Source organism: Salmo trutta, chromosome 31 (genome assembly GCF_901001165.1).
Source record: "Salmo trutta chromosome 31, fSalTru1.1, whole genome shotgun sequence".
In the NCBI taxonomy this organism is placed as follows: Eukaryota; Metazoa; Chordata; class Actinopteri; order Salmoniformes; family Salmonidae; genus Salmo; species Salmo trutta.
The window spans coordinates 16,457,862-16,476,984 of NC_042987.1; the positions used below are offsets into that span (position 1 = coordinate 16,457,862).

General features: G+C 42.2%; 1 protein-coding gene across 3 annotated transcripts in view; it reads left to right on the top strand.

Moving 5' to 3' along the window:
* Positions 1 to 890: 890 nt before the first annotated feature.
* The window catches only part of LOC115169640 (adenylate cyclase type 1-like), a 73,413-nt gene continuing 55,180 nt past the window's right edge, over positions 891 to 19,123 (top strand). For all 3 annotated transcript variants that reach the window (XM_029725461.1, XM_029725462.1, XM_029725463.1), the window contains exons 1-4: positions 891 to 1,824; positions 10,626 to 10,775; positions 11,129 to 11,247; positions 18,965 to 19,076. In XM_029725461.1, coding sequence (XP_029581321.1) covers positions 1,216 to 1,824; positions 10,626 to 10,775; positions 11,129 to 11,247; positions 18,965 to 19,076 — 990 coding nt within the window. In that variant the 5' untranslated portion in view covers positions 891 to 1,215. The remainder of the gene's footprint in view (positions 1,825 to 10,625; positions 10,776 to 11,128; positions 11,248 to 18,964; positions 19,077 to 19,123) is intronic.

Genomic DNA, 19,123 nt, shown 5'->3' on the forward strand with positions numbered 1-19,123 from the left:
CAAATCAAAATATATTTATATTTGAGATTCTTCAAATAGCCACCCTTTGCCTTGATGACAGCTTGGCGTTCTCTCACCAGCTTCATGAGGTAGTCATCTGGAATGCATTTCAATTAACAGGTGTGCTTCTTAAAAGTGAATTTGTGGATGGAGAGTGATGGAGTGCTGTATCAGATGACCTGGCCTCCACAATACCTCAACCTCAACCAAATTGAGATGGTTTGGGATGAGTTGGACCGCAGAGTGAAGGAAAAGTAGCCAACAAGTGCTCAGCATATGTGGGAAGTCCTTCAAGACTGTTGGAAAAGCATTCCAGGTGATGCTAGTTGAGAGAATGCCAAGAGTGTGCAAAGCTGTCATCAAGGCAATGGGTGGCTATTTGAAGAATCTCAAATATAAAATATATTTACTACATGTTTCCATATGTGTTATTTATTCTACAATGTAGAAAATAGTAAAAATAAATAAAAACCCTTGAATGAGTAGGTGTTCTAAAACTTTTGACCGGTAGAGTGTGTGTGTGTGTGTGTGTGTGTGTGTGTGTGTGTGTGTGTGTGTGTGTGTGTGTCTATATATATATATTTATATATATATGAATTAAGGTTAGACTGTTTAGATAATACATAGATAAATAATTACATTCATGTAGATATGTAGAGAAAATTAATACATTTTAGTCACTATTTTTCTGTTAACTTGCTCGTTTATTTAATTATGTGTGGATTTATTTATTCATTTATTTATCAATTTTTATGTGCATTTATGTATTTCTTATTTTGGCAGGTTTGGTCCTCCATACATCTCAAGTCTGTTTCGTCTTGTTGTCTGTTGAGTTACTGAGACGTGTCTTATCTCCACCGCATAATGCGCATGCGTGATCCAATCTGAGCCTTGCGAAAAGCTCTTAGATTCAGAACTCGACCGTCGTGTGCGGGACTCTGTTTCCATGATGTTGTCCTTGCCCAAGTGAAACGAAAAATACTTTTTGGAGTCTTGCTCAAGGGGAGAACATGCTTGCACGTTTCCTTGGTGACTGATCTCGACGAACAACGGATTTCAACCTGTGGATAGTGCATGTCGCGCGTCAGGAGATTACAGTGGGAGGCCAGTCCTCCAGCCTTAGTGATCCGGGACGCTCTCCTCTCTAGACTGCTGCGTGCTTGATTGTTTCCCGGCGTCGGTCTGTGGCGCGCGGTGTGGTCCAGTGTCTAGTTTATGAATGGCCCTGACATGGAGGAAATTCCGTTTCAGAAAGTCAAAACCCGGCGGAAGAAAAGCCATTGTCCACCAGGCGTCCCTCTGACTACCATCGCATGCGAGGATGAGTTCGACTGCAAGGAGCTGGAGTCTCTGTTCCAGAACTACAACCTAAAGCTGGAGCAGACGTCCACTCTCAAAGCCCTGGCAGTGCTCATCGTCATGGCATCGACGCTGGCGGTGGTGGAGTTGCTGTCCGGCCCCAATCTGACCATCTCCAAGGGGTCCCATCCGGTCCACTGTATCGTCTTCGTGTCCCTCTTCATTGTCACCAATGTCAAGTACCTTCAGGTGACCCAGCTCCAGCAGATCGTCAACCTGACCTTGCTCTTCGGCTTCACATTCTCGTTCCTCTGCTGTCCCTTCTCCCTCGGCGCGGTGGGGCTGGAGCCCCCGACCAACCCGGAGCAGGGCATGTGGCAGCTCATGCTGGTTACATTCGTCGCCTACTCGCTCCTGCCGGTGCGGACTCTGTTAGCAGTAATGTTTGGAATAATGATTGCCATCTCTCATATAATTGTGACAGCCACCTCCGTGACAGTTGAGACGCAGAAATTATGGAGAACGGTAAGTAGTGGGTGCATGTAGGCTATACATAGTTAACCGCCAGGCTAGGCTATTCGAAGCATGGATAATGGGGCTTTAATCTAGAACAGATAAGGGAAAAGCGAGACGAAGCAATGAGCCTGTCAATATGAAGTTCAGCACCATCAAGTGGACAGCGACCGGCGGGGGTCAACAACTGGCGCGCGATTCAGACAATGTCTGAGCACTGCTTGTCCGTCTGCTTTGCTTTTGAAAGACATACAAAGAGAACATTCTAAAATGAAATATGTTTCGGTTTTATATCTGTAATGCCCTAGATTTATGTGGGAAAGAAACATCAGTGAAATCAAGGCGTGCAGTTTTTTAAAACGAGCGCGTGCTGGATGTATGCTTTAGTAGAAAGTGCAAAACCGTGTGCGATAACGTGCGGAGAGGTGGTCCGTAGTTCAACCTAAACACGGACTTCAATGACGTGTGGCCGATTGTGATCACAACTGCAGACAGGAGAGCAGGGCCTCGAATTTAGGTTTACGAGTGTTTTTAACGATTCATCTTTCCTACAATGGCCGAACATGTAACATGCTTTTCCCAAAACACCGCGCAGAGAGAATGGTCGGTAAGTGCGTTGTTGGAGCGTGTGTCAATATCCTACTGATAAAATCAGAAGAAAGGGAGAGCTGCTCTCATATTAGCTTTCTCCAATCAAATCTTCCCTCATCATTAGAATTATTTCACAATACCGACGACGGATCAGCTCATATTACCATCTACGGCTGCAGATATTGAGGCGGCTTATTCCCATTCCGCACACAATGGTTGAATCAACGTTGTTTCAACGACATTTCAATGAAATGACGTTTGAACCGACGTGGAATAGACGTTGAATTGACATCTGTGCCCAGCAATAAATCAATGATTTTAGGCTACACATCATATAATATATTGCGACAAATTACAGAGAGTAACCTACAAGTAGTGGTATGAACTTAATTGATTGAACTTGAAATGTATTTCAATATGATTGAAATAGACCTATAGCCTACTGTTTCGGCTATGTTTTAATGCAGTCATATCGGTTTTCATTTGAAGTGTATTTTTATACTTTGCTTGTTTGTATCAATTACAAAGACATTGGCAACTTTGTATTTGTAGTCAACTTTGTTCTGAAGTTATCGGCGGTCACAGAGAGACGGACGAACCATGTGATTCTATGTTTAGCAGCGACCTTTCTGTGTATAAAGTGACGCAGGAGGGCGAAAAACGACGCGCTTGGCTGTTCTACGAGTGGTCTGAGGCAGGCGTTAGATTACGAGTGTTTTCAAGAGCAACGTTAATAACGATGGCTTTGGGGAACTGCTCGGAGATTTAACGATTCTCATACGAAGGAAGGTTCTATCGATGAACTTAGCCTTAAGATGCTTTTGGGAAACCGGGCGCATGTCTGGTCAGTCAAAGAATAATAAGCAGGCTTTCCGTGTTGACATTGCTTCAGATCCAGGCTAATAGTCTCATGTTACTGACGTAGGGGGGCATACAAATAGGCAATAGAGCTGTATCTGTCTCACACCATTGACTTCAAAATAGCCTGCGTGACGGATTTGACTTGGATCCGTGATGTGTGTGCCTAAATGATTGACACCCTTAATAAAGATGAGCAGTAATGACTGTAGGCCTATAAAATAAATAATTAAAATACTAAGCTACAGTATATTGTATGCAAAAAAAAGGAAAATTATAATATTTATAATTCTGTAAGGTATTTGCGTTTTTAATTTGTAATAAGTTTGCATACATTTTATAAAAACCTGTTTTCGCTTTGTCATTATGGGGTATTGTGTGTAGATTGATGAGGGGAAACAATTATTTCATCCATTTTAGAATAAGGCTGTAACGTAACAAAATGTGGAAAAAAGGAAAGGGTCTGAATACTTTCTGAATGCACTGTATATCTAATAATATGGCCCAACCTCATATCATCCTATACTGCCAACAGAGTGGAACAAACCAAACAGGACCACAGAGAGACCAGACAGACAGTGCTCAGTCAGGATTCACATACAGTGTACCTCTGTTTCATAAGGAATATCTGGTCCATTTAGGCTGAAAATACTTGATGCAGAACCAAAGTAGGCCATGGTTGATGACCCCAAACAGATACTAGACAACCAGACAGTTAATAAAAGGTCAAGCAAACCCAGAGAACTTAATACCAAAAATGTCTTGACAGTCTCAACAAGTTATTTCTCTCTCTCTTGGTCTTGCTCTCGCTCTGTCACGGAGAGGTTTAGCCCTCAATCATATCAGCTCTAGTTTGCTTTCTTCCTTTAGCATGTGGCATAGAATATCTTTCTCGTGTAGCCTATACGTGTGTTAGGAGGACGGTGTGTGAAGGACAGCGCTAGCAGTAGCAGAGTACAGCCTAGGAAGGGAAAGCTAATCCATTAAGCCTGGAGATTAGCTCAGTGGTATGACCGTAAAGGACCTGTGTTTCAACCAACCAACAACCACCAAACAAGCCTATAGGCCCCCTTCCCTTCGGGGTCACAGTGAGGCTATGTGTGGTGTAAACAAACCAATAATAACCAAACCTCAGTCAGAGAGAGAAGGACATAGAATTATTATTTTCCCTCTCCTGATTATCCACTACAGCATTGCTAAATTTTGTTATAGGAGTCCACCAATACACCAATCATGTTTGATCATGATATTTGAGTCTCGTCATCTGCATTGCAGTCTCATGAGACCATGGATTTCTTGTGCCTTGGGGATCAGGTCAGATCCCAGCTTTTGCCATTTGCTATTCATGTTGACAATATAATCTTGTCCTCATCAAATACAATCACACACCCCCGAGTACAGTACAGTACTCTATAACTAATTAACTTATTGGATGCTGTTTCCTGTATTGTGTTGTCTAAATGAGCTGCTTGTTCTTACTAGTCTATCATTGACCTATAGTGAACAAAAATATGTACGCAACATGCAACATTTTCGAAGATTTTTCTGATTTACAGTTCATAGAAGGAAAGCAGCCAATTGAAAATGAATTCATTAGGCCCTAATCTATGGATTTCACATGACTGGGCAGGGGCACAGCCATTGGTGGGCCTGGGAGGGCATAAACCCACCCACTTGGGAGCCAGGTCCACTCACTGGGGAGCCAGGCCCAGCCAATCAGAATTTGTTTTCCCCACAAAAGGGCAGACAAAAATCATATATTTTTTTTACCCACAAAATTACAGACAAAAATACTCCTCAGCACTCCGCTCCCCCTCCTCAGATGATCCTGCAGGTGAAGAAGCCGGATGTGGAGGTATTGGGCTGGCGTGGTTACACGTGATTTGTGGTTGTGAATAGGGCTGTGTTGGTCACAAAATTTCTTCAGCTGGTGATTTTCAAGCAAATAACTGTCGGCCTCACGGTAATTGACCGTTAATTAAAATAAACACATTTAGCATCTCCTGGCTTCAACAGATAGCCTACACGTCTCTGATACTGACCTTTGGAACATCTACATTTTAATAAGTCTAATAAATCCATGTAATACAGCCTACACCTACCATAATTGCAAAAGGGTTTTCTAATGATCAATTAGCCTTTTAAAATGATAAACTTGGATTAGCTAACACAACGTGCCATTGGAACACAGGAGTGATGGTTGCTGATAATGGGCCTATGTACACCTATGTAGATATTCCATAACAAATCAGCCGTTTCCAGCTACAAGTCATTTACAACATTAACAATGTCTACTCTGTATTTCTGATCAATTTGATGTTATTTTAATGGATGAAAAATGTGCTTTTCTTTCAAAAACAAAGACATTTCTAAGTGACCCCAAACTTTTGAACGGTAGTGTATTTCTGTTCAGTATATACAGTTGAAGTCGAAAGTTTACATATACCTTAGACAAATACATTTAAACTCAGTTTTACACAATTCCTGACATTTAATCTTAGTAAAAATTCCCTGTCTTAGGTCAGTTAGGATCACCACTTTATTTTAAGAATGTGAAATGTCAGAATAATAGTAGAGAGAATGATTTATTTCAGCTTTTATTTCTTTCATCACATTCCCAGTGGGCCAGAAGTTTACATACACTCAATTAGTATTTGGTAGCATTGCCTTTGAATTGTTTAACTTGGGTCAAATGTTTTGGGTAGCCTCCCACAAGCTTCTCACAATAAGTTGGGTGAATTTTGGCCCATTCCTCCTGACAGAGCTGGTGTAACTGAGTCAGGTTTGTAGGCCTCCTTGCTCACACACGCTTTTTCAGTTCTGCCCACACATTTTTTTACAGGATTGAGGTAAGGGCTTTGTGATGGCCACTCCAATACCTTGACTTTGTTGTCCTTAAGCCATTTTGCCACAACTTTGGAAGTATGCTTGGGGTCATTGTCCATTTGGAAGACCATTTGCAACCAAGCTTTAACTTCCTGACTGATGTCTTGAGAAGTTGCTTCAATATATCCACATCATTTTCCTTCCTCATGATGCCATCTATGTTGTTAAGTGCACCAGTCCCTCCTGCAGCAAAGCACCCCCACAACAGGATGCTGCCACCCCCGTGCTTCACGGTTGGGATGGTGTTCTTCGGTTTGCAAGCCTCCCCCTTTTTCCTCCAAACATAATGATGGTCATTATGGCCAAACAGTTCTATTTTTGTTTCATCAGACCAGAGGACATTTCTCCAAAAAGTATGATATTTGTCCCCATGTGCAGTAGCCGTAGTCTGGCTTTTGTATGGCGGTTTTGAAGCAGTGGCTTCTTCCTTGCTGAGCGGCCTTTCAGGTATGTCGATATAGGACTCTTCTTACTGAAGATATAGATCATTTTGTATCTGTTTCCTCCAGCATCTTCACAAGTTCCTTTGCTGTTGTTCTGGGATTGATTTGCACTTTTTGCACCAAAGTACATTCATCTCTAGGAGACAGAACGCGTCTCCTTCCTGAGCGGTATGACGGCTGCGTGGTCCCATGGTGTTTTATACTTGCGTACTATTGTTTGTACAGATGAACGTGGTACCTTCAGGCGTTTGGAAATTGCGTCCAAGGATGAACCAGACTTGTGGTCTACAGTTTTTTTCTGAGGTCTTGGTTGATTTCTTTTGATTTCCCCATGATGTCAAGCAGAGGCATTGAGTTTGAAGGTAGGCCTTGAAATACTTCCACAGGTACACCTCCAATTGACTCAAATGATGCAAATTAGCCTATCAGAATCTTCTAAAGCCATGACATAATTTTCTGGAATTTTCCAAGCTGTTTAAAGGCACAGTCAACTTAGTGTATGTAAACGTCTGACCCACTGGAATTGTGATACAGTGAATTATAAGTGAAATAATCTGTCTGTAAACAATTGTTTGAAAAATTACTTGTGTCATGCACAAAGTAGTTGTCCAAACCGACTTTCCAAAACGATAGTTTGTTACAAGAAATTTGGGGAGTGGTTGAAAAACGAGTTTTAATGACTCCAACCTAAGTGTATGTAAACTTCCAACTTCAACTGTATTACAGCAGACCTTGTAAACACCAGTGGTGAATCACCAATCAGGGTCTATAGAACAAAATGACTCCTGGTGAGGAAGGCAGGCTGACATACAGTCTATGTGTGTGTGTGTGTGTGTGTGTGTTTGGGTGTTAAAGGTCACATCTCCAGGCCCAGGCATGCTCAGCCACATGGAAAACACAGTTTACACATCAGGCTCTGTCTATCTGTTGTTCTCTGCTACCTGACCTACACTCAGCTGGAAGCACAGCCCACATCAGGCTCTGTCTATCTGTTGTTCTCTGCTACCTGACCTACACTCAGCTGGAAGCACAGCCCACATCAGGCTCTGTCTATCTGTTGTTCTCTGCTACCTGACCTACACTCAGCTGGAAGCACAGCCCACATCAGGCTCTGTCTATCTGTTGTTCTCTGCTACCTGACCTACACTCAGCTGGAAGCACAGCCCACATCAGGCTCTGTCTATCTGTTGTTCTCTGCTACCTGACCTACACTCAGCTGGAAGCACAGGCCACATCAGGCTCTGTCTATTTGTTGTTCTCTGCTACCTGACCTACACTCAGCTGGAAGCACAGCCCACATCAGGCTCTGTCTATTTGTTGTTCTCTGCTACCTGACCTACACTCAGCTGGAAGCACAGGCCACATCAGGCTCTGTCTATCTGTTGTACTCTGCTACCTGACCTACACTCAGCTGGAAGCACAGCCCACTTATGTTTACCCCTCTATGCTTTTTCTCAAACACACACACACACACACACACACACACACACACACACACACACACACACACACACACACACACACACACACACACACACACACACACACACACACACACACACACACACACACTGATGGATTGCTTCCAAATGTGTATTGACAAAACAAAGCAAATACTTCGTTTTTGGCTTCAAATTAATGGTTGTGAATGTGAATCTCTTTTATCTTCCTTTATCTATACTATGCATCAGTCTGTCAATGTGTTTAGGCCAGGTGGTTTCTGATACCTCAGCTTCACTTGGCACTTTATGCATTAAAGGGGCAATCAGCAGTTCAAAGAATACCAAAGCGGAGCACCCAGCCACTGATTTGGTAAATAGCTGAGGAATGGGACTGGAAAATGTAACCACTGGAAAATTCATAGACAGAGCTATGGATGCAAGGACTGACCTTCCATGAGATACATTTATACTTTTAACCATGTTTTGAGGCTATACAGTGTTTGTTTTCAATTACATTGTTTACCAACAAAGGGGAAAACAAGCTTACTTGAAAATGGCAGTACTTTAAAAGTAATTTAAAACACCATTATCATTTATTTTATATTTAACCTTTATTTAACTAGGCAAGTCAGTTAAGAACAAATTGTTATTTACAATGACTGTCTACACCGGCCAAACCCGAACCAGAACGATGCTGGGCCAATTGTGCACCGCCCTATGGGACTCCTGATCACGGCCGGTTGTGATACAGCCCGGGATCAAACCAGGGTCTGTAGTGACGCCTCTTGCACTGCGATGCAGTGCCTTAGACCGCTGCGCAACTTGGGAGCCCATTTCTCCATACTTTCTATCTCGTTGTAGACGTTCAAGAGTGGCCCGGAGTGTTTTTTTAACCCAAAATAATAATTTCCTATTAACATGAATTTTTTTTATTCAAACATCCCCTGGGCCAGATTGAATGGGTCCAGCCTGCCAGTCGTTCTGCTAACGGTAGTGAAACTACCTTCAACGTCCTTCAAACTTCACACAGAGACATAAATGGTACCCATGTGTTCGTCTGACTCTGGATAAGTACAAAAAGGGCTTGATTGCAAAAATGTCGCAATGTCCCTTTGAGACCAGAGTGACAAGTTAGGCTACAACATATTGGTAGCAAACAGAGTGAGCGTTGGTGTGAATTAGAGCCACACGCGCACAGCCGCTTCTTCCTTATCTCACCACATCGCTGTGGCGCGCATCAGTAAGTCTATATTTCAGATGATGTCAACATAATGGCTTTTTAACACTTGGAGCGCCGGAATTCCATAACTACTAGAATGGCCATGACAGTCATTTTGACTTGATATTTCAATATTTAAATTTTGTAACTATTTCATAATAAATAGCTAAACTAATTCATTTTTTTTTATGTTCAAATAGCTAACGGCCAAACCAGACCATACCTAAACTACAGTATATTGAAACAAATTTCACACATATAATAATAGATGTGGTCCAAAGACAAGACTAAATAGATAATGGTCTGATGGGTGACAACATTTTTAATTGCCAAATTGAGACCGATGACCAGCATCCATTGACAAAGAGCTAAACCAAAAAGCACTTTTTCAAATCATCCTACAGAGGTCGATGCAGGCAAGATGTTTTGATTGCTATACCCTATTGGAGAGAGCAGATTCTGAGCTTTCCAAATTCACCTAGTTTTGCCAAACAACTCTTAAAATGGCACAGAATATGGTATATATAACCTTTTCCTTGTATAACCACTGTTCCACTCTCCCTCTTGCGAGTACTGGTGGCAATCAGCAATTCCTTGTATTCTGTTATATTCCTTTATATTCTTACTGTAAAATACAGTATATGTGTTGACTGTGGTTGGGCAGGGAAATGAATACAAGCGTGTTATGTATGCTAAATTGACAAGTTGATTTCATTGGCATGGCGAAACCATATAGCCTCGGCTAATACTGTAAGTACCTATACATAAAACTCAAAACATGCTATTCTGTTCTTTTGAAATAAATTGTCTTAGTATCATGTTTAATATGACCTTCCTAAACTAAATATGAATGATTTCTCTGTGATTGTGGATATTACATTGATTTATTTGACTGCCGCTATTCTACTGTTAAATATGCAGGTAGAAATACCCCGAAAGTTTTTGTCTTTTATGATATTTATCTCAAAGGACTGCTAGAGTGTTAAATACACATCATTTGGAAAAGTCAGAGACAGGTCGATTCAAGGTTTTTATTGAAAGGAAGTTATTAAAATACCAAAAATTCTAAACAGTCAGATTGACGTGTTGACGGTTGTGGTAATAAAAAAATCACCAAAAGTGACCTTCTCGTTCTACAAAAGAAATGTGCCCGTGTTTTCCCTAGGATTTTGGAAAAAGCTGCATCATGTATTTGTTATTTAAGACAGTCTTAACTTGAGAGCGTAGTCCTGTGCAGCTCAGTTGGTGTGAGAGCATGGGCATAGCAATACTAAAGTCACACGTTCAATTTCTGCAGGGAACCTATGTCACTTTGGATAAAAGATTATGAAGTGTATCCTAAGTGGCATAATGTTGTGTTGTTTGTGCTTGCAGCTGGTGGCCAACACAGTGCTGTTTACCAGTGTGAACCTCTCTGGATTGTTTGTGCGCATCCTGACTGAGCGAGCACAGAGGAAAGCTTTCCTACAGGCACGCAACTGCATCGAGGAGAGGCTACGTATGGAGGATGAGAATGAGAAACAGGTATAAACACACACACATGCACGCACACACACACACACACAAATTCACACGGACACACCAGCATGCAGACACACACACACACATTAACAGAAGGCATAAGGGTAAAATCATGCTCCTTAATGCCTGGCTCCTTTATTTCGCTCATATTATTTCTTTAAACACACTTAGTGACTCATTCACACTTTTTTTCAATTCCGTTTGTTCCACCACCTTTTATCTCTCACTTTCCTTATCTGCACCACCACCAACACTCTCTCCTCTCATATTCTCAAGTCTGATTGACTTTTAAGTATACCTCTCTTTCCTTCTCCTCGCTCTGTCCTTCTCTCTCTCTCTCTCACCCACCCACACAGGAGCGACTTCTGATGAGTTTGTTGCCCAGAAACGTGGCGATGGAGATGAAAGAAGACTTCCTGAAGCCTCCTGAAAGGATCTTCCACAAGATCTACATCCAACGTCACGACAACGTCAGGTAGGACACCCATCCAAACTCCAAAACTCCCAACCCAGCGTCAGGGTTAGAAACTTGGCATTGGTTAGGTCCATTTTAACGGAATGGCTGCGTTTTGGAATTCTCTGGAAGTCTCTTGCCGATAGCTTAAAATATGATGATTCTGCGCATGTGCAGGATTCTCTATTTTACAGAACAGTGTCTGCTCTACTCGTTCGGCTGCCCAGATAACAAGTTACTTTGGCGAATGGTGCTTGTTTAATTAGATCAAAGCTGAATGAATGTCTGCGAGATCACATTATGATAGTATTCTACATACAGTTGAAGTCGGAAGTTTACATACACTTAGGTTGGAGTCATAAAAACTAGTTTTTCAACCACTGTCCAAATTTCTTGTTAACAAACTATAGTTTTGGCAAGTCGGTTAGGACATCTACTTTGTGCATGACACAAGTAATTTTTCCAACAATTGTTTACAGAGAGATTATTTCACTTATAATTCACTGTTTCACAATTCCAGTGGGTCAGAAGTTTACATACACTAAGTTGACTGTGCCTTTAAACAGCTTGGAAAATTCCAGAAAATGATGTCATGGCTTTAGAAGCTTCTGATAGGCTAATTGACATAATTTCAGTCAATTGGAGGTGTACCTATGGATGCATTTCAAGGCATACCTTCAAACTCAGTGCCTCTTTGCTTGAGTTAATGAGAAAATCAAAAGAAATCAGCCAAGACCTAAAAAAAAAATTGTAGACCTCCACAAGTCTGGTTCATCCTTGGGAGCAATTTCCAAACGCACCACATTCATCTGTACAAACAATAGTACGCAAGTATAAAACACCATGGGACCACGCAGCCGTCATACCGCTCAGGAAGGAGACACGTTCTGTCTCCTAGAGATGAACGTACTTTGGTGCGAAAAATGCAAATCAATCCCAGAACAATGGCAAAGGACCATGTGAAGATGCTGGAGGAAACAGGTACAAAAGTATCTATATCCACATTAAAACGACTCAAATATCGAAACAACCTGAAAGGCCGCTCAGCAAGGAAGAAGCCACTGCTCCAAAACCGCCATAAAAAAGCCAGACTACGGTTTGCAACTGCACATGGGGACAAAGATCGTACATTTTGGAGAAATGTCCTCTGGTCTGATGAAACAAAAATAGAACTGTTTGTCCTTAATGACCATCATTATGTTTGGAGGAAAAAGGGGGAGGCTTGCAAGCCGAAGAACACCATCCCAACCGTGAAGCACAGGGGTGGCAGCATCATGTTGTGGGGGTGCTTTGCTGCAGGAGGGACTGGAAGGAAAATTATGTGGATATATTAAAGCAACATCTCAAGACATCAGTCAGGAAGTTAAAGCTTGGTCGCAAATGGGTCTTCTAAATGGACAATGGTATTGGAGTGGCCATCACAAAGCCCTGACCTCAATCCTATAGAAAATGTGTGGGCAGAACTGAAAAAGCGTGTGCGAGCAAGGAGGCCTACAAACCTGACTCAGTTACCCCAGCTCTGTCAGGAGGAATGGGCCAAAATTCACCCAACTTATTGTGGGAAGCTTGTGGAAGGCTACCGGTAACGTTTGACCCAAGTTAAACAATTTAAAGGCAATACTACCAAATACTATGCTACCAAATGCTAATTGAGTGTATGTAAACTTCTGACCCACTGGGAATGTGATGAAAGAAATAAAAGCTGAAGTAAATCATTCTCCCTATTATTATTCTGACATTTCACATTCTTAAAATAAAGTGGTGATCCTAACTGATCTAAGACAGGGAATTGTTACTAGGATTAAATGTCAGGAATTGTGAAAAACTGAGTTTAAATGTATTTGGCTAAGGTGTATGTAATCTTCCCACTTCAACTGTAACTAGTGTTTGGCATATTACTTGAACATGTGATTGCAGTGATTAACGTTATTTCAATTTGCATAACATGCACATTAACTTTTCAATTTACATTAGCAATGGAATGTCATGTGCCGAGAGAGGGTTTGGGTTCTTGGCAAAGGACATTCTTGCTCTGCAGCTGAAATGTACCATATACAGTGCATTCGGAAAGTTTTCAGACCCTTTGACTCTTTCCAAATTTTGTTACATTACATACTTATTCTAAAATGGATTAAAATAATATATATATCTTCTCATCAATCTACACACAATACCCCATTATGACAAAGCAAAAACTGTTTTTTCGATTTGTTTGAAATATCAGGACCTCATTTACATAGTATTCAGATCCTTTACTCAGTACTTTGTTGAATCACCATTCTTCTTGGGTATGACGCAACGAGCTTGGCACACTTGTATTTGGGAGTTTCTCACATTCTTCTCTGCAGATCCTTTCAAGCTCCGTCAGGTTGGATGGGGAGCGTCGCTGCACAGCTATTTTCAGGTCTCTCCAGAGATGTTTGATCAGGTTGAAGTCCGGGCTCTGGCTTGGCCACAGACATTCCCAGACTTGTCCCGATGCCCCTCCTGCGTTGTCTTGGCTGTGTGCTTAAGGTCGTTGTCCTGTTGCAAGGTGAACCTTTCGCCCCAGTCTGAGGTCCTGAACGCTCTGGTGCAGGTTTTCAGATCTCTCTGTACTTTGCTCCATTCACTTTTCCCTCGATCCTGACTAGTCTCCCAGTGCCTGCTGCTGAAAAACATCCCCACAGCATGATGATGGCACCAACATGCTTCACCGTTATGGAACACACCGTAGGGATGGTGCCAGGTTTCCTCCAGATTTGACACTTGGGTTTGCTGTTGTAATGGTTAAATTGGCATTGAGCAAAGCTTCTTGTGAGCTGACAGAGGGGCATTGTGTCTCAGTCAGTGGTTGGTGTCAGTGTTTGCCAGATGGCGTTAGCTTGCACAGAGTGTTACCGACCAACACACTGGTTTCGCTGGAGGGGGACCAGCGATTTATTCAGTGGGTTGACTGAGTGCTCCTTCGTCAGTAACTCTTCCACTTTCAAAGAGCTTTTTTGGCTCCCTCCCTCACTCCTTTCCTCCCTCTCTCTCTCCACTTCCCTCCCTCCCTCCCCCCCCTCCCTCCCTCCCTCCCTCCCTCTTTCTTTGCAATTAAATTCAAAAGGCTTTATTGGCATGGTAAACATATTTACATTGCCAAACCAAGTGAAATAGATAATAAACTAAAGTGAAATTCACAATAAAAAATGAACAGTAAGCATTACACTCACGAAAGTTTCAAAGTAATAGAGACATTTCAAATGTCATATTATGGCTATGTACAGTGTTACATCTCTCTCTCTCTCACTCGTCCTCTCCCTCCCTCTCTCTCTCCCTCCCCCTCTCCCACCCTCCTGTTGCTACTCTTCACTTGATTATCAACCCCTCTTGTCTTCCTCCCCCCCCACTCCATGCTTTCTATCTCTTTCTTCCTGTATCCTCCCTCTACTCTCCTCCTCTTCCTCATTTTCTTTATTTCGCCCTCTTTCACTTTGTATATTTACTTCCTTCATGTTGTCAGAGGGGTGTTGACGCGTGAGGTGGGAAGTTTGCTTAGCCTCGGGATTAAGCCTCTGCAGGAGATTAAATGCAATGGACACTAAACTGTTTAGCGTAAGGCTGTGTGTGTATGTTTGTGTGTGTGTGTGTGTGTGTGTGTGTGTGAGTGTGTGTGTGTGTGTGGTTAAATATGGACACATCTCAATGGAGTGCTGCTGATTGCTATGTGCCTCTCACTGCACCAAAGGGCTTTAGGCCTTGTTCACATGCAGTTAGTGCCCACTGACGATCTACTGAAAGAGATCCAAGCCTATTGCAAGGGGTGAATAATATGATTAAGGTCGGCTATGATTGAAAAGTACACAGTGGTACAGTCATTTAGTCAATACTTTGTTATTATGTTCCGCGACTGGATTTGAAATAAATGAAATGATTAAGGTAGCTTGGATTATTATGGTACGGTGCTGGTGTGGGAAGTTACTAAACCCTTAAATATTATGCCGTACTAATAAACGTGTCTATAAATAAGAAAAATATGAAACATTGCCAAAGTTGAGCTAAGAAAAGCCATTATATGTTACAGAGCATTACCTCACAGGAAATGCCAGCCATAGAGTACAATGCTCTTTGATAAGGGAATCTTCTTTGCAAACTGGATCATTTAATAGATGCTTTCGATTGTATTCATCTCTCAATTTACATCACATTAGTCTGTGTCTGTTCGTGTTGCACTGAGAAGGAAGAGAGGGAAAGGAGGAAGGTAATATGCAATGGTGTGTGCAGAATTAGACTGGGAAAGGAAGAGAGGGAAACATAGATGGAAAGACAATTAGGAAAGCAATGCATCAGAGCCTTTAGCTCGTTTGTGTACTAACAATGCAGTAACAGTAAAAAAAAACTGTGCACGTATCTGATTCTGTCATGCCATACTATTCGCTAGACAGCATCAGATACATGGGCTACATATACAGTACATGTCCTCTGCCTCGACGACGATGGCAGCATGATCAGCAGCACCTGTGTTTTTACTCCAGAAATGTGTTATATATTTCTTTTTCTTTTCCCTGCTCAGCTCTGAAAGTGCCATAGCAAAGGGGTCGAATACTTATTGACTCAAGACATTTCAGCTTTTCATTTTTCATTCATTAGTAAACATTTCTAAAAACAAAATTCCACTTTGACAATATGGGGTATTGTGTGTAGACCAGTGACCAAAAATATCACAATTTAATACATTTCAAATTCAGGCGGTAACACAACAAAATGTGGAAGAAGTCAAGGGGTGTGAATACTCTCTGAAGGCCCTGTAAAAACTGAGGCAATTTTGTAAATCCGCCACTTCCTGCAGCCTACAAACCAACGGACAACACACACACACACACACACACACACACACACACACACACACACACACACACACACACACACACACACACACACACACACACACACACACACACACACACACACACACACACACACACACACACACACACACTCCATTGTCCCACATTACTGGCAACATGCCCAATCCTACTGACAGTCTGCTATTGTTGCGTAATCCCAGACAGACAGGCAGGCAGGTTGCATCACAGCAATCTCCTGAATCCCACCTGACACATTCTGGTCTGGCTTGACAGGTCTAGATCTCCTAGAGCACGGCCCTCTGGGAACTTTACACCTGTTGATGATGTGCTGTCTGTGTGTGTGTGTGTGTGTGTGTGTGTCACAACACCGCCTGCCTCCCTGTCCTCTCACACAGAGAATCAGCAGAATTATCCATCCAGGAAATAATTGACCCTCTGCTCAGGGTGGCTTTTATCACTGCGACCCACACGCCATCTCATCAAGCAGGCTCTTTACCACTGCCACCAGTCTGTACAAGAGCCTTGACGTCAACAACTGCTCCTCACACATATAGCACACACACACACACACACACACACACACACACACACACACACACACACACACACACACACACACACACACACACACACACACACACCTCTAGCCTTGACCCCCTCCGGTTGCTTTGCAAGCCTTTTCACACACAACATGATTACATTCCAATCACGAGCACTAGGCTCGCCTGGCTGCTTCAGAAAGGCTAGGCTACATTACGATACAATACAATGTTTATTGGTCCATTATACACTGAGTACAACACAAATGTGTTTTGGCAGGTTTTTTTGGGCCGTCACAGCAGTACTCAGCCCCACCACACATTAGTATAATAGGGAGATGGCAGAGATGTCCCCTGGAATGTGATGAGATCTGACTGGGTGAGATGATGGAGGATTACATGGCGAGGTCAAATACAGTATGTCTGCCTGGCCTGGTGATGCGGTCTTGCAGGCGGAACACAGACTGGGAGACAGCGCTGTCTGAGAGGCTCGGTCCAGGGCTTAAATGCCCCATGAGGCCTGGGACTGGGGCGCTGGGGGAGGATATTACTCAACACTGGGCTAATAACATCTGCTCACAGTAATGGCTCTAATAGGATGATTTGTTTATTGGGGTCAGGGCTGGAGGGAATACGGCTGGTCTGGGATATATTATTGGCACCCTTGATAAAGATGAGAAAAAAATATGGTAGGACTAAAAAATAAATAATAAAATATACCGTAGTTTAATGTATAGCAGTTTATATGCACGGACCGGTTTGGGTTTTTACTTTACCTTCTATAATGGTATTTCAATATTTGGTTTGTTAAATGTGATACACCACTCCGTTTTTAGGTAGTTTACTCCGCTACTTGAGTCATCTCTTTCCCGCTGTCTCACTAAGCCCGCCCCTTGTCACTCAGTTGTTGTTGCTCGACCGCTCGATCATTTGCCGATTGTTCACTGTTGTGAATCCCCAACCACCGCCTCGCCCCTACCAACTTGCTTGGAGGGTTCTCTGTTGTCATGTGTTGCTGACAAAACTCAGAGGGTGACTTCCAGAGAATGGTGAGGATCAATAAGCTTTGGGACACTTGTGACTTCAATGATGCAATTCATGTTCCACTTATAAATAATAAAATGAGCATGAAATTATAATCAACACCCCCCCCCCCCCCCCCGTCGTTTTACAAAAAATAAACATTAACAGTTCAACATTAAATTTGGGAGGTGTTTCATATTTTACATGTGTCAAGTCTCGACATCAGACACACAGTAAACAAATGCACGTGTCATAATTAGGCACGCTTCTCCATTCTTTTGTGTGAAATTGCAAACTCCAAAATAATGTGGTGCCTTATGGCATAAATGATTCCACTTAGGCATGAAGTCGGCAGCGTTGCAGGCTCAGTCGAAGTGCCATTGCAATTGTAATATTTGGTAAAAAAATAAGGCCTAGATTTTTTTGCACATATCGTGCAGCCCTACGTAGCAGTGTGTACATTGAAATCACTTATGTTGTGTTGCCACCCTCGGGTCATGCACAACTCGTAAAGCAAATTTAGAACTTATTAAAATGTGAAATATTTTGTGATACGATATTTTGGCCGTATAGGTCAGCCCTATACTGACCTATATTGTATGCTAAAAAAAATTGTAATTATATTATTTTATACTAATACAATTGCTCAGAGAAAGAGATTTTGTTTAATACAGTTTTTTTTTGGTAGAAAAAATATAATCCTAACATAATCCGAAACACAACCAAAACAAACTGCAAATGCATCCAACAATTTTGTAGCTTGATGTAGTCATTAGTGCTAGGAATATGGGACCAAATACTAAACTTTTTACTACATTTAATACACTATAGGTGAATGACTTCTTCAAATGGGGGGGGGGGACTGGATACATAAAGTGTATTCATTTCTAAATGGTAAACCAGATACTAACTACTTAGGGAGCTGTATGTTGTCTGTCTAACTCCTAACAGGGCATGGCTCTGCTTTGATCCCTATGAAAATGATCTAGGGAAGAACAATCCATGTTGCTATTCTGAGTCCTGCTTGATTTCAATGCCTGTCAGGCATTGGAACAGAACATGGATCATCTCATTGGCTGTCACCGTTCAATCTCAATCTTAACACATTCTCAAAAGAGACAATGCTCACTTCGACAATCTGACCTGGCACGCGATGCACATCTCTATCCCTTGTTGGCACGATCTAACATCTCAGGTCTGAGATACTGTTATATCAGGAAGCTTATGCCTACCTGTCGTCTTGGAATGTATTTTATTATTTCTATGTCTCTCCTTACCCCCAACTCTCTCTCTCATTTTTCTAATATCTAATCTCTACTCTCTCTCTGTCTCTCTCTCTTCCAGTATCCTGTTTGCTGACATTGTGGGGTTTACCAGCCTGGCATCTCAGTGCACAGCCCAGGAGCTGGTCAAACTTCTCAATGAGCTCTTTGGGAAGTTTGATGAGCTGGCCACGGTAAGTCTATTATCTTTCCTGTTCTCACTTTGAGCTTCTACTGGTGA